This window comes from Ruditapes philippinarum, unplaced genomic scaffold, assembly GCF_026571515.1.
Source record: "Ruditapes philippinarum isolate M1 unplaced genomic scaffold, ASM2657151v2 ctg5331_1_1_1_1, whole genome shotgun sequence".
Taxonomy (NCBI): domain Eukaryota; kingdom Metazoa; phylum Mollusca; class Bivalvia; order Venerida; family Veneridae; genus Ruditapes; species Ruditapes philippinarum.
In genome coordinates, this window is record NW_026855076.1 from 22,396 (window position 1) to 37,069 (window position 14,674).

At 34.3% G+C, this 14,674-nt stretch overlaps 2 protein-coding genes across 2 annotated transcripts; one reads left to right on the top strand and one right to left on the bottom strand.

Annotated features, from left to right (window-relative positions):
- Positions 1-261: 261 nt before the first annotated feature.
- Positions 262-4,172, top strand: LOC132742032 (uncharacterized). The gene is made up of 4 exons (XM_060730312.1): positions 262-925; positions 1,470-1,616; positions 1,988-2,223; positions 2,460-4,172. The coding sequence occupies exons 1-4, from the start codon at positions 682-684 to the stop codon at positions 3,189-3,191; spliced, it is 1,359 nt and encodes a 452-aa protein (XP_060586295.1). The 5' UTR covers positions 262-681; the 3' UTR covers positions 3,192-4,172.
- A 150-nt stretch (positions 4,173-4,322) lies between these two features.
- LOC132742033 (uncharacterized) lies at positions 4,323-7,265 on the bottom strand. Its single transcript, XM_060730314.1, has 3 exons — positions 6,887-7,265; positions 5,725-5,953; positions 4,323-4,594 (listed from the first exon to the last, which is right to left on the bottom strand). Exons 1-3 carry the CDS (start codon positions 7,178-7,180, stop codon positions 4,344-4,346), a joined length of 774 nt encoding a protein of 257 aa, XP_060586297.1. The 5' UTR covers positions 7,181-7,265; the 3' UTR covers positions 4,323-4,343.
- Positions 7,266-14,674: the final 7,409 nt, after the last annotated feature.

Consider the following 14,674-nt stretch of genomic DNA (forward strand, 5'->3'; position numbering starts at 1 on the left):
GTGTTCTTGTCTAATAAGAAACTTTTCCTTTTCTATAGGGAGATATTCTGGACCAAATAGGACATAACTGATAAAGTATTTTTTTATTTTATTACTAGATAATAATATGGAGAAAAAACTTGTACTAGTACTAGTAATCAATCAATCAATCAATCAATCAATCAATCAATCAATCAATCAAATTGGTCGAATGAACGAACGAAAGAACGAAGGAACGAAAGAATGAATGAATGGATGAATGAATGAATGAATGTAAATGAATGAATGAATGAATGAATGAATGAATGAATGAATGAATGAATGAATGAGTGAATGAATGAATGAAGAAGGCGGAAGAAAACAGGTTATATACGGGTACATTAAATGAAGTAATACGTTAAATTCCTTTATCAAACACATTGTAATAATGAACCAACATTTCCGTCTTACAAATTAACGCCATAAATTAACTATACCAACACTATGAATGTATTTGAGCCGCGTCACGACAAAACCAACATAATGGGTTTGCGACCAGCATGGATCCAGACCAGCCTGCGCATCCGCGCAGTCTGATCAGGATCCATGCTGTTCGCTATCAGTTTCTCTACTTGTAATAGGGTTGGTCTGGATCTATGCTGGTCGCAAACCCATCATGTGGATTTTGTCGTGACGCGGCTCATTTAATGTTTACCAGACAAAATGGAGGAGCACTGTGACACGATGATACATATGATCATGGACAGTGTATATCAGATTAGACTTCAACTTGACGATATCTACATACAAAGTCGACAATCTGCTCGTCCAGCCACGTGCCAGACTGAAATTGAACCATGGTACACGTGGCCAAATCTCATGTTCTACTTTGAAGACCTTGATCTTGACTGTGAGTTTGGATATCTGCAGTTTTTTCAAGTAACAACCAATTCAACAAGAGTAAAAGGTAATAATCATTCGTATCATCATAAGAGCGTTCCCATTGCTGTAGGAGCTAATTGCAACTTTTTGGCCATTTTCGTCAGTCTTCGGATAAGGATAGATATTATAGATATTAGGCAATAAGAGCAAGCATAATAACCAGTGATCTCCAGTTATTATTGATACTAGCCGAGATGTTCCGATTGCGGTATAGTGATTCCTTTGCGACATTGACCTTTTTTGGCACATTGTATGACCAGTCAACCTCATCGCTTACACCAATGGGGATTATTTATTCTCCCTATCTTTTTTTTCGTAAAATTTTATAATCAAATGAAAATAATCAAAATACTTCCCCGCCATAAACGGCGAAAAAGATACGATAACGAAAAGTCGAAACTACGACGATGAAAACGCGAAATATATCGAGTTTTCGCCATCATGGTTATTTCGACCTTTGACATTTGATTTAAAATATTCATAGAATATATATTAATTCATTCTCTTAAAAGATATGTGCAATATGTTTTTAATGGTCATAGACCTTAACTTTTTTCTATCACGGACAGGTCTTGAAGCTAATATATGTGGAGATGCCAAACCTAAAGGCATATTTGTATTGGACAAGGAGAGATATTTGCAGGTTCGGTATGTTGCCAAAAGAAACCAGTATATAGAGGGCGCTTTCTCCATCATTATCACGTCATACACAGAAGGTAATCTTTTAATAATGCACCATCCTTTTTTCAATGAGTCATGTAACAATATATTTCGATTGTTGACATTGTAAAATAGTGATACTTGCTATTTTTTAAGAAAGCGCCAGATTAACTTGATCAGTAGCAAGGAATACAGCTTCCCATACATAGTTTGAAGATTATCTTATTCAAATTAGACACATTTAGTAAAAAAAATTCCTAAATTTCAATAAATTTTGGTAACAAAAGTATTTTCTCAAAATATGAACACAATAAATCTATAAAGTTAACTATTTACAAAGTAATCAAGAGACTCTTTGGTTGTTCAAGGGAGTCTCTTACAGAAATGATTGAATGCTGAATATAATGATTCTTTTTCTTATTGACAGAACCATGTCCTGACCATAGTTTCAAGTGCGACAACTCTCGCTGCATAGATAGAGAAATACGTTGTGACGGCTATGATTCGTGCGGTGATGGCTCCGGATGTAGATTTGACCTGTCGTCTGCTGCCATTGCTGCAATCATCATCTGTAGTCTAGTCGGATTATTTGTTCTCATCTCAACAGCTATATGTGTCGTCTGCTGCGTGAAGAAAAGCCGGAAATCACAAGAAAGAGCTCAGGTTGAAATATTTACTATATAGTTATCAGTTTGAAGAAAATAAAATGATGAGCAATGCAAACTGAAATTTTGTTTACACAGTAGATATTTCTTGAAAAATTTAATATTCGTTTTACATTCTAAAATAATTCTTTTGTTATTATTAAATGATTGATTTATTTTGCTCAAATATAAGATGTACAAAACACAATAGAATAATTTAAGACATTAAACGCACAATTACAACATTCTTTACAGAATCAAGCGCAGCCAGGACTGGTGTATACAGTAACAGCTGATGGAAATGGAACATTAAGTCCCCCATCTTACACCTCCGGTCAAAATGGTCAAAGAAGGTTAAATGATTCAAGTTCGACAAATTCCGCCGCGCATCGGTCCACATCGCCACCTTCAGCTCAACCACCTACAAACTTTACGGCAGGACAAAGCCCTGCGTATCCACCAAACTTTACAATGCCGTCTTATCAAGAGGACATTTTCCAAATTCCTCCTCCGTATGAAGAAATGCAAACATGTGTGCAGGACAGAATAGAATCTACAGAACGTGTTCGTGAAAACACAGATAATGACGTTTTAGAAAACATTAATCCAACAGATATTTCGGTTAATGAGGTAACAGACCGAACAAAAGTAGAAGAGACAAAAGAAAACACAAATAATTCGGCAGCTACTGCTGAAGTAAATTATCATGATAGTGCATCCGTTGAGACTGACCAGAACGAAGACACGACATATGAAATAATAAGTGACCCCGCAGATGTTCTGGAAACGAATGACAATAAAAGTGATTGTAAGAATATCGGAAAGAATTTCACTGATAATACGTCAGAAGAGTCTGAAAAGGAAGTGGCAAACTCTTACACAAACGTTTTATACTCTGGAGAAAATGATAATTTTGTTAACAGGGAACAGAGTTTGGAAAATGGGACAACAAGTGGAGTCGTAGTAGATAAAAAATTCTCCGCTTGAAACTACTGAATAAAATATGTAAAAAACAGTGATGCTATGATTAAAATACCATTGAATGATCAAATTAATGCAAATGGAAACTAAAGAATAAACTAACTAGTATCATGCCAATCATCGTTTCACTAAAATGAAATCGACAGGCTAAAGAGTATCATAAAGCCGTTAGGTGAGGGAATAAACACGGATACTAAAATAATAAATATAAAAGCAGTTTATTTCGACGATGAATTGAACGTTTATGTGAATTTACAGTCACATTATGCTAATTATTTCATTGTCAAGATGCGATGAATTGCCTATACTGAATATACATGTATTTCAAAGATTGACTGTTATAATGGTGATTGGCCGATAGTTGATAATTGGAAAATGATCAAGACAAAATATAAATGTCCATGAAATGTAAAAAGACTGTCCCACTCTTTTTATAAATTGAACTTTTCAGGTAAATTCTGATGGATATTAACAGAATTTTCATTGAGTTATGTGAGTTATTTATCGTTCATGTGAAATAATTTTTAAAAAATGAAAGGAATTATGGCAAAATAAAAAACAAACTTCTTTTGACATTCAGCTGTTCACTCACTATACACCTTTGGATGGACGGAATATCACTTTCAATAAGATATTTAAATACAGCTTTCAATCTAAATGTCCACCATGTTCCCTTTCTATCGTTGTCAAGGGGGTGATAGGTCAAGTCGCAAAACGGAAGTTAAATTCCGGAAGATATCCGGATATCGTAATGTTGTTGTGTTGTGTTGTGTTTTTTTTTTGTAATTAATATTTGCAATGGCACATTAGCCCTGTAGTAGCCCTGTAGAAATGTGTATACTGTGAATTCACTTAATTCCGTGGACACAAAATTTCTTCGTTTTGTCACGAAGAACATTTTCGTGAGTTCGTAAGTCCGTGAACTGTTGATTGTTTGTTTTTCATATAAAGTTAAAATGTGAAATAAAGGATGAAAAATAGTCCTATAAAAATAATGAAATTTCGTTAGATATAAAATTCGTGGATTGACCTTATCCATGAAAAACACGAAAATCAGTATCAAACGAATAGTAATGATTTTGCTAATAAAAACTCCTGCATACATGCTTTATATGTTTTCTGGTGTTTGTAAGTTACTCTTTGCCCGCTACACGAAAATTATACAAACAAACAATCTCTATGGTACATATGGAACCCAGCCAATATTGATGTCGACTTGACCAGCGCAGTGCGACTGCTGAGGTAACATCCTAATCCAATGACGTCATAAATCAACGATTTGCACGTGAAAGCCTGATGGTTCGTGCACTCAACGAGACATTTGTACTCGGACAGGTTGTTGAGTAAAATGTCATACTGACTGGTCGTGTCAAGTTGTTTCTGGTAACTGTTACCGTACGCAGTACATTCTTGAATAAAAAAAAATCGCAGTTATTTTAAAGCAATCAATGTCATTTGTCATATATACATGTATTTGTCACGTGAACCAAACTATTTGTCCAAAAATTAAAATTTTAAGATATAACCTTAGAAACAAGAAAACATATATTCAATGAATAAACAACATCAAAAATAGAACTAAACTGAAATAAACAAAAAGTTAGAAGAACAATCAATCTGTATGAAGATTGTCATGTAGGTTTGTTGTTTTTGTTGTTGTTTTTTTTGTTGTTGTTGTTTTTCAAATATTTATTATCTTTCCTTCTTTAGAAAGGATTAATTCGTCATAAAAGTAGCAAAATGTAAACAATGAAGTATTTTGGCTTCCATACTAACTACTAGATCACTATGACTGTAGTATTTGCCAAAAAGCAACAGAAGGCCAGAAGCATTATAATTATGAATCAGGTAATTGGCAAATGAGGAAATGTTTTTTTTTAATGTAACAGAACACCGGAAAATGAAAAGCTTTTGAGAAATAAGAATTAAGACAATTTGGGGACATAATCCGCCTTTGAGATTACATACCAGTATTAAAATATAATCTATTGTACCTTTAAAATATTTTCTTAATTGTCCTGTGTTAACTATGGTGGCTGATTTGTGCTATTCGTGTTTTCACCCCTCGCCCCGCTAATTAGCGTGTTTTCGCTCCGCGCCCCCTAGATTTTAACTTGTAAATTCCCGCAAATTTGCGTGCCGAAAACACAAATGGCACAAATCAGCCACCATAGTTAACCAGAGAATAAGTGTGTGTGTCTTTTTTTTTATCAAATTGTCACATAAAACGAAACTGATTATTAACTCGTATTTAAATTACATGAGCCGCGTCACGACAAAACCAACATAGTGCGTTTGCGACTAGCATGGATCCAGACTAGCCTACGCATCCGCCCAGTCTGAGCAGGATCCATGCTGTTCGCTATCAGTTTCTCTACTTGTAATAGAGTTGGTAAGCGAATAGCATGGATCCTAATCAGACTGCGCGGATGCGCAGGCTGGTCTGGATCCATGCTGGTCGCAAACGCATTACGTTGGTTTTGTCATGAAGCGGCTCATATGTCGTTATTTTGAAAAAAAGTAATTATTTTGATCGAACCTGCAATACATCCCTGCGTTGTCCAGTCGTAACTGTATCCTAATATACACTGGCATATAGAATCCCTGCACTCGGAGTTCGTTATGTGGGAACACTCATCTATGATCGTACATGGCTCACTCATAAAGAAGTAAGGGTATACCATGTAGCTGAATTCTGAAGGTGGACCAACGTAAGTTGTGTTGCCGTTAGTTGTGGTGCCGTTAGTTGTGGTGCCGCATTGAACGTTCTGTAAAGAATAAATAAATATTGTTTTTTCTATGTATGTATGTATGTATGTATGTATGTATGTATGTATGTATGTATGTGTGTATGTGTGTGTGTGTGTGTGTGTGTGCGCGCGTGTGTGCGCGCGTGTGCGCGTGTGTGCGTGCGTGCGTGCGTGCGTGCGTGCGTGCGTGTGTGTGTGTGTGTGTGTGTGTGTGTGTGTGTATGGATGGATGGAGATGGATGGATGGATGGATGGATGGACGGACGGACGGACGGACGTACGTATATATTAATTTATTTATTTATTTATTTATTGTCAGTGTAAAGGTATATCGGTAGTGTTAAGAACAACTGTTTTGTTTGTTTACAGATCTTGTATACATATTTTGACTTCCACCAAAAGGTTAATGTGTTGTTTAGATATATCGCGAGCTACTAGGGATGATCAAAAAATAACATGGACATTTATTTTTCAAATTCACTGGATTTTTGTTTATTTTTATACTGATTTACTCTGCCTTAAAGGTGCATGCAACAATATGAGCCAAAATTTGTCAATAAAATCACATTTAATAAAATGTACTTAGATAATAAATAAGATTTAAAGAAAACGGCCAGAAGATTCAAGATTCAAGTAATAAATGATATGTTATGTGCGATTAATAACTGATTTCGACGTATTTATCACCATATTTCTACAGCACTAATGGCTACTTTTGCATAGTTTGACCTCTTTTCGGACATTTACGTGAATTGTGCAATGTGTATATTACTGTCTTCACTTCACAATATTTACCTTTCAACTACATTTTCTTTCTTTAAATTTTCATGAAAATAAGCATGAATCTGAGGGCATCTGCCTAACTCTGAATTCGATTGTATAGCTTACAAAGTCATAAGCTCTATCTAACATATATATAAAAAGATAAAAAATATATTTTAAATAACATACCCCTGTTTTCTGAGCATATTGTTGAGGATTCGGACACAAAACCGTAATTTCGGTGTGTATTTGTTCATTTAGAAAACACGTGTTTGTTCCTTCTACTAAAATAACGGACGCACATGAATCGTTTATGCTACACGCACGTGCACAATCCATTAAACTTCTTGAGAATGTCCCGTGCATAGGAACGCCGTAAGGCACGACGCACGCCATCTCTGAGTGATATTCCGTAAAACATTGTCCATAAACAGTAGAAATACAGACAAGTAAGTGCAAAAACAAAACACCATAGAGTACCATTGTTGTCTCTAAAATTGTTGAAATGTTTACGGTTCAAAAAGAGATCTAGTTCTGACCTTTGATCGGCGGGAAAGTGAAGAACGGTATCAGGTGTTATTTGGTCATAGTTTAACCCACGTGACTAGTTGTCCCACGTGTCTGGTTACCCTACGAGTGTAAATATTTAATCGTCATTAAATAAATATTCCCGATCCTTCGCATCATAAAAATATTGGTACATACCGACTTAATAAAAAGTAATCTTTATTTCATAATTGATTTCTTATTTAAAGTGAATTGGTCTACAAATAGAAGGTACGCGTTAAAGCTGCATGCCTCCAGATGAGCCAAAATATCTCAAGAAAATTAAACTTGAGAAAAATGTACTAAGATTTTTAGAAAAGTAAAAAGATTTAAGATTAGTGTATTAATTTACATGTTAAATGTGATTAAGGACACATTTTCAGAATTTCTCACCATATCTCTACTGCGTTATAAACTATTTTCATGAAAATTGGCATGGATCTGGATTGTTCTAGAACAAAATATTATCACCATATATTATTATGTTCGTACTGAATTACTTTAGAATCCTATCAACATTTTGCTTTCAAGAAATATTTTATAAGGAAATTGCAGACTCGGTTTGATCGTGTCTGTTCATGAGAGCAACATTTCTTACCCCCCCCCCCCTGCTCCCTAGCACCGGCAAGCGGTATTCAGTCTTCAGCACTTACAATGATCCCGAAGGACCAGATAAATATATCAACACCTAAGTAAAGTTTGGATCAATTTTTTTATCGAGAGCTGATACTGACATTTGCTTTTGAAAATCCAACACTTCCCCTAAGCATTTGAACTCGACAACAATTTATATATTTTCGTTTTCGATAGGTGCCGGTAAAACTTCACAGAGTGCGTCTACCATTTGAAAATACAAGCACTTCCTTTTTTAATGGCATCACTGTTAACTTCCATTTGACACAGTAAAATTTGTCAACCATTTGCTAATTGAATAAAAGTGTCATCTACATATAGAATAATAAACAATATGACAATCATTAAGTGTTACTTGTAAACAGAAAAAAGTTTGCTTAGATCAGAACCCTGAAACATAGTGGCTTGATATACGTTTTTGGGGGCGACATGTTAAAATTTCAGCCATAATATTGTAAATATTCGACAATTTCCGTCACTTTCCGTGACAGATAAAGATCATGTAAAACTTTTAAAAACGAGTAACTCCATCAGCAACACAATTGCTAGTTTAGGTGGCTAATTTTTAATGACTTGCCACTCGCCTCTTTGTTGTGTTTCTTCCCACTTCTATGGATTCTTATCTTGTCATAGATTTGCATTTTTGTATTTGTCAAAGCTATCCAGGTTGCTAACAAATGGTCGTTGGTTCTATTAGGGTACCGCATGTACCTAAAATAGCCCTTGTAGACGCACCTTAGGTCCTCTTCCAACAGTAAAGCTTAAAAAATGTCGCATTATGTTTTGTATAATTCTTTACCACGTGACTTTTTTCATCTGTGTGAGGCAGAAAATCTTTACAAAAAACGGTCTAGGTAGTATTTCCTACCATTTTTTACATTTTATTATTTTAATGGGATAGAAATGTAGAGAGTTGCCTATACATAGAATGAGATTTGCCGAACAACAAGGAGAAAATCACACAGTTAACTGTTCTTTTTTCTGTTTGGTTTGTTATGTTTGTTTGTTTTTGTTTTTTTTTTCTGAAAACATTCTATGCATGGATTTGCTATAAGTATTAATAGACCCATAAAATATGAAACATTATTAAAAATGTCACGTGATAAAGCCTTGCGTGTATTCAGTGTAGATGAAACCCCAATACAGGATACTTTTTTCAAATACAAAACTGAATTCCCCATTTAGCTACTACAATATTTATTTAGTCTCCAAAGAGTATGACCCACTGATAACGATCATTAAGAATTGTTGACATATATCTTAAAAGGCCGAAGAATACTTTGCGTCCATGCCTTTGTTATAAATTATATTCTTTGTATGATAAACAGTTTTTTTTATCAAATGTAAATATCAATCGTTATTGTTATACAAATAAAAAATATTAACTGTTAAAGTACTCTCTATGAACTATTTATTTCAATGACGTATTCAGCGTTACTTTCTTCATTATTTATTCATTATAAACAAAATTTCTCCTATATATTTCTAGTGTGTTTTTTCTGTAATATTAACTATTGAATTGTTGTATCAAATATCACCTTTTTGTTTGATTACAACGCTGACAAAGGACATTAATTACTTTTATATTATAACATTTCAGTATATACCTTAAATAAGAAATCGATGTTAAAACTATTTACTTAAACTAATATATAATTAAACGTAATTTACAAAAATTAGCCACTGAATGTGGTTATAATAAATTTTTATTATTAAAAAAAAAAATCAACACACGGTAGTACGGGTATGCATTGTGTTTAACTGTCAATTGAGCAGTATGCGAAATACAAAAATGTATGGTGGCTGATTTTGAACGCTTTTGTGCGTCATGTTGGCGCGACAAAGCGCCAAACGGCGCGTTGTGGGACTTTTGTCTTCTTGCCCTGTCGCTAACCAAATCAGCCACCATAAAAAAGAGCATTGTAAAGTTTTTGAAGGCTCTTCCGAACTGTTGTTGTATTGTTAATTTGGAGACCGGTTGAAGATACGTATATTTTTGCATTCTTGTACATAATGCATTCAATTTCAAATATCATTTGTACAAACCATACAGTAAATAAGACTAAATGATTACAAGGTGTATGGTTAGGTTTGATTATTAATTCCTTATGTACGCTGAACCAAAATGTAAACTGACGTAAAAAATGTGGTAAAATTACAAAGATATCGGGAAAATCTACGCCGGAGTGTTATGGGCATACTGGAGGCTGGGCCTACAACTGCACATGTGGTGCATAATACATAATTTATTATACATCACGTAAACGTTTTACTATAAAGCCTAATGTGACGTCACATGGTGTTCGCAATATTCATCAGGGACAAGTAATCTATATAGACTTGAAAAAGCGTAATGTTCTAGTTCTCTCCCTTGGCCGCAATCGATGCTGAATAGCTTTCGAAGTAATAATGCATAGCTTAAAATGTTGGTTCGGTATGATGATGATAATAATAATAATAATAATAATAATAATAATAATAATAAAAATAATAATAATAATAATAATAATAATAATAACAACAACAACAACAATCATAATCATTATCATCATCATCATCATCATCATCATCAGCAGCAGCAGCAGCTGCAGCATCGACTGTGAATTCTTATTTGAAGCGCAATACTCTTTTCTATATTAAAATGGCTTCACTTATACAGTCAGGAAACTGGAAACTCTTGAACATTCACTCAAGCGCTGTTATACGTCATATGTTATACGTTATATATCGCGACGTCCCGCTACATGTCGCACTTGCCGTATCGTAACGACCGCTAAATGTCGCAAAATCTTCCGTCGTTAAATTTCGCAATGGTAAAAATCGCACGATTTTCCCTCGAGGTTTAATGTCGCAAGACTACATTTTATGTCCCGAGATGTATATTCATGCTTAAAATAAATAAGGTAGTGCCATGGTATAAACATTGTGTAAATGTTTGTACATTTTTAATAAATTTTATGTAAATTTGATACATAAAGAAATGGCCCAATCAATCTGCGACTCAAGATGAAAGTGGATTGGCCTACAATGGGCACATATTAAGGAAATATTTCAAATATTGATAAAACAATAGAAACGTATCATTTCGAATTTTACAAAATATTTTTGAACAAAAGATGTTTAACTAGTTCTACATGATTTAATGTCACTTATATATGTTGAATTACTAAAATTTTGTTCCAGAACAATTTTATCAACAAACATGTAATTGTTTCATGGTTTGTTATCACATATTATACATAATAATATTAACATTTTGAATATTTAAGTATTTAAATATCTATGGTATTGCATATTTTCCACCACAGACCCATTATCCTTTTTGTTTGCAATTAAAATATAGTATGCTTGTTTGTTTGTTTCATTTTACGCCTTTTTCCAACAGTATTTCAGTCATATAGGCGGGTAGTTTCTTAACCATTGTTCCTGAAGAGTTACAGCAGTACTAGACTACCTTCCTCCGCGCTTAACTACCAAAGCATCTCCCGGGGATCGAAACTACGCCAGAGAGGTAACTTGATTAGAAGTCATCGACTCTAACCCCTCGACCAAAACAAAGTATGCATCTAAACATATAATAATACCCTTCTAATTGTATTGCTGTGCGTACTTTTGCATTTATAACTAGACTAGAAAGTGCCCATCTATACTTGCCCCTCACCGATGTGGGTTCGAATGCTGCCAAGGACTTAGGAATCTTCCATGTGAAATCAAGCTAGCTTATGGAGCGTCGGTTGTTCCACTAAGTACCCGTTTGTGTACGGGGGGCATTAGAGGTTTTCCGGTCGCTGTATGATTTTACTTAAGACCTTACTTAGGACTTTGCAGCTCCTTATTAGAAGTTTTTAAAAATTAGGCTTTTAGAACTCTTTATTACGAGTAAAACAGGTTTCTTAAAAAGATTAAGGTTTTGTACCAGACGGTTCCGTACCAAAACTCTTTTTAAAACATTGTTATTTTATTACAAATTTCGACCATGCGACCACATACATGCATCGAGGACTTATTTTTAGGAAAGTGACCGTGCGACCACATACACGCATCACAGGATTCCCCTCCTCTTACGAGAAAGGGACTAAGAGTTGTCCACCCTTTAAACAAAGGGCAGACTGTAAAAACGTGCCATTTCCTTATTGCTATTGATAAGGAGGCTAGTTTCCACACACATTTACTGAATTGGTTTATATACCACAATAGTTATGCAAACCAAGCGGGTTTTAAGTTTCCGTCCTTTTAGGTTCACTATGAAATTTTCAAAAGATTATATCTAATTTTTTGGAAAAATTTCAGTTTTCAGTGTTTTCTACTTTTTGTTCTATATTTATAACAGCATTATTTCATTTTTGCAAAGCATGAACGTTTCAAAAACGTTTTATATGCATTGACTTTTTCACACTTTGCAAATGTTAGCCTGGGGCATTTTTGCCAAAATACGCATTTAATTTCTATTTTTATAGCACTGGTAAAACTGTACATATTTGCATGTCTAATCTGAAGCTAGACGCTTTTCAAACTTCCATTCTTTTAGAACTGACTATCAATCTTGGAATATCAAGATAAATATTTCTAAAATTAGTCAGCCATTTGTACACAGCCGGTTCAATCTGCACGGGCTAACATGTTTCTCTATACCAAGGGGGTTAATCCATGCGCGCGCATCCTTAAAGTTCTGATACCGCGAACACTTCATCGGCCGGTATTTCTAAGAAAAAACGGGTGGTGCGAAGAAATCAGAAAAGGTATGAATTTAATTTGTTTTGCAAAGAAGATGTCCTAACTTCTAGTTTTTATATACAAAATGTCTTGAAGTAACTCTTTCCTGTTTTGTCAGTATTTCGCGTTGAATGCGATTTTGATTCTGGATAGTGCGTACACCTGGCGTTGAAATGTTACAGAAAATGAGCAAATATCGATTAAACTGGCCGTTTTAAACGGCTGGAAGTTATTCATTTGTAGAATCCTTTTCAAAAATATATTTTCAACCTTCGTTCTAATTCATCTGTACTAAAAATGTATTTAAACGCACTATTTACAGAAAACAGAGATTATGATATTGCGTACACTCTAAAAATTACCAGATCTGCGTACACATAACTATGCTATTGATAGAGAGTACATTTTATTCGAAGCAGTCTAAGGTTTATAAAATGATAAAGCGGATTACATGGGTGTCCCATTTGAAGAATTATTTAAAATCTACATCCTAGAAAATGTTTAGAATTAACATGTATTTATGCAATTTGTTTAGGTATTTATGTATAAAAAAATAATTGTCTATCTTGATAATGTTTTTATACTCTACATTTCAAAATAAATTACTTCTTACAGTCAAATTTATATCTTATTTAAGAAAATGAATGTGTGTCGATTTTGTGGTGAATTCTTTGCCAGTGAATCTTCTCTCAGACAGCATGAGGCACGACATCGGCAAGATGGCCCCTACAAATGTGATATTTGTAGTCAAGTGGCTTTTTCGGAGTACCATTACAAAACACACATGCAGCGTCATTCCTCTGAACGCAATTACGAATGTAAATGCGGAAAATCGTTCAAGACAGCTCATAATTTTAAACGCCATGAACAAAGAAAGAGCCAAACAAAGGAATTCAAATGTGATGAATGTGGCTTGGCCTTCTCTAATAATAAAGATCTTAATGATCACAAAGATAAGCACGAGAATAGAAAACGCCATAAATGTGGAAAGTGTGGCAAAGCATTCAGGTATTAATGCAATCTTTACAGACACTCCAAAATGCACGAAGGGAATGAATTTACATGTGAACATTGTGGGAAAAAATTTCCAAGCAAAGCAGCTATTTCGTCCCAACTCTCATATGCAAGTAAAGATCCTCTCAAGTGCAGTATTTGTAAAAAAACTATTCAGTCATACCAAAACTCTTAAGGAACACATGAAAAGGAAACACAGTTAAAAGTTTGTGGAACATGAACGCATTCCAAAGAAATAACTTGCTGCAAGCGTTTTTAGTTCAAGTTACAAATATATGCTATTTTCTTGTGCAATTTAATTTACCATGTTTTTCCCATGAAGTGTCTGTAGAGATTGCATTTATACCTGAATGCTTTGCCACACTTTCCACATTTATAACGTTTTCTATTCTCGTGCTAAGTTATCTTTGTGATCACTAAGACCTTTATAATTAGAGAAGGCCAAGCCACATTCATCACATTTGAATTCCTTTGTTTGGCTCTTTCTTGGTTCATGGCGTTTTAAATTGTGAGATGTCTTGAACGATTTGCCGCATTTACATTCGTACTTGCGTTCAGAGGAATGTTAATTCTAAACATTTTCTAGGATGTAGATTTTAAATAATTCTTCAAATGGGACACCCATGTAATCCGCTTTATCATTTTATAAACCTTAGACTGCTTCGAATAAAATGTACTTTCTATCAATTGCATAGTTATGTGTACGCAGTATCTGGATTTTTTTAGAGTGTACGCAATATCATAATCTCTGTTTTCTGTAAATAGTGCGTTTAAATACTTTTTTAGTACAAATGATTTGGAACGAAAGTTGAAAAAATATTTTTGAAAAGGATTCTACAACAGAATAACTTCCAGCCGTTTAAAACGGCCAGTTTAATCGATATTTGCTCATTTTCTGTAACATTTCAACGCCGGGTGTACGCACTATCCAGAATCAAAATCGCATTCAACGCGAAATACTGACAAAACAGGAAAGAGTTACTTCAAGACATTTTGTATATAAAAACTAGAAGTTAGGACATCTTCTTTGCAAAACAAATTAAATTCATACCTTTTCTGATTTCTTCACAC

Coding starts and splice junctions, on each gene's coding strand:
- LOC132742032 (XM_060730312.1), top strand. CDS start 682: ATGGAGGAGCACTGTGACACGATGATACATATGATCATGGACAGTGTA. Junction 926..1,469: donor CAATTCAACAAGAGTAAAAG/GTAATAATCATT, acceptor TATCACGGACAG/GTCTTGAAGCTAATATATGT. Junction 2,224..2,459: donor AATCACAAGAAAGAGCTCAG/GTTGAAATATTT, acceptor CATTCTTTACAG/AATCAAGCGCAGCCAGGACT.
- LOC132742033 (XM_060730314.1), bottom strand. CDS start 7,180: ATGGTACTCTATGGTGTTTTGTTTTTGCACTTACTTGTCTGTATTTCT. Junction 5,954..6,886: donor AATATGCTCAGAAAACAGGG/GTATGTTATTTA, acceptor TATTCTTTACAG/AACGTTCAATGCGGCACCAC. Junction 4,595..5,724: donor AACGCAGGGATGTATTGCAG/GTTCGATCAAAA, acceptor TTTTTATTCAAG/AATGTACTGCGTACGGTAAC.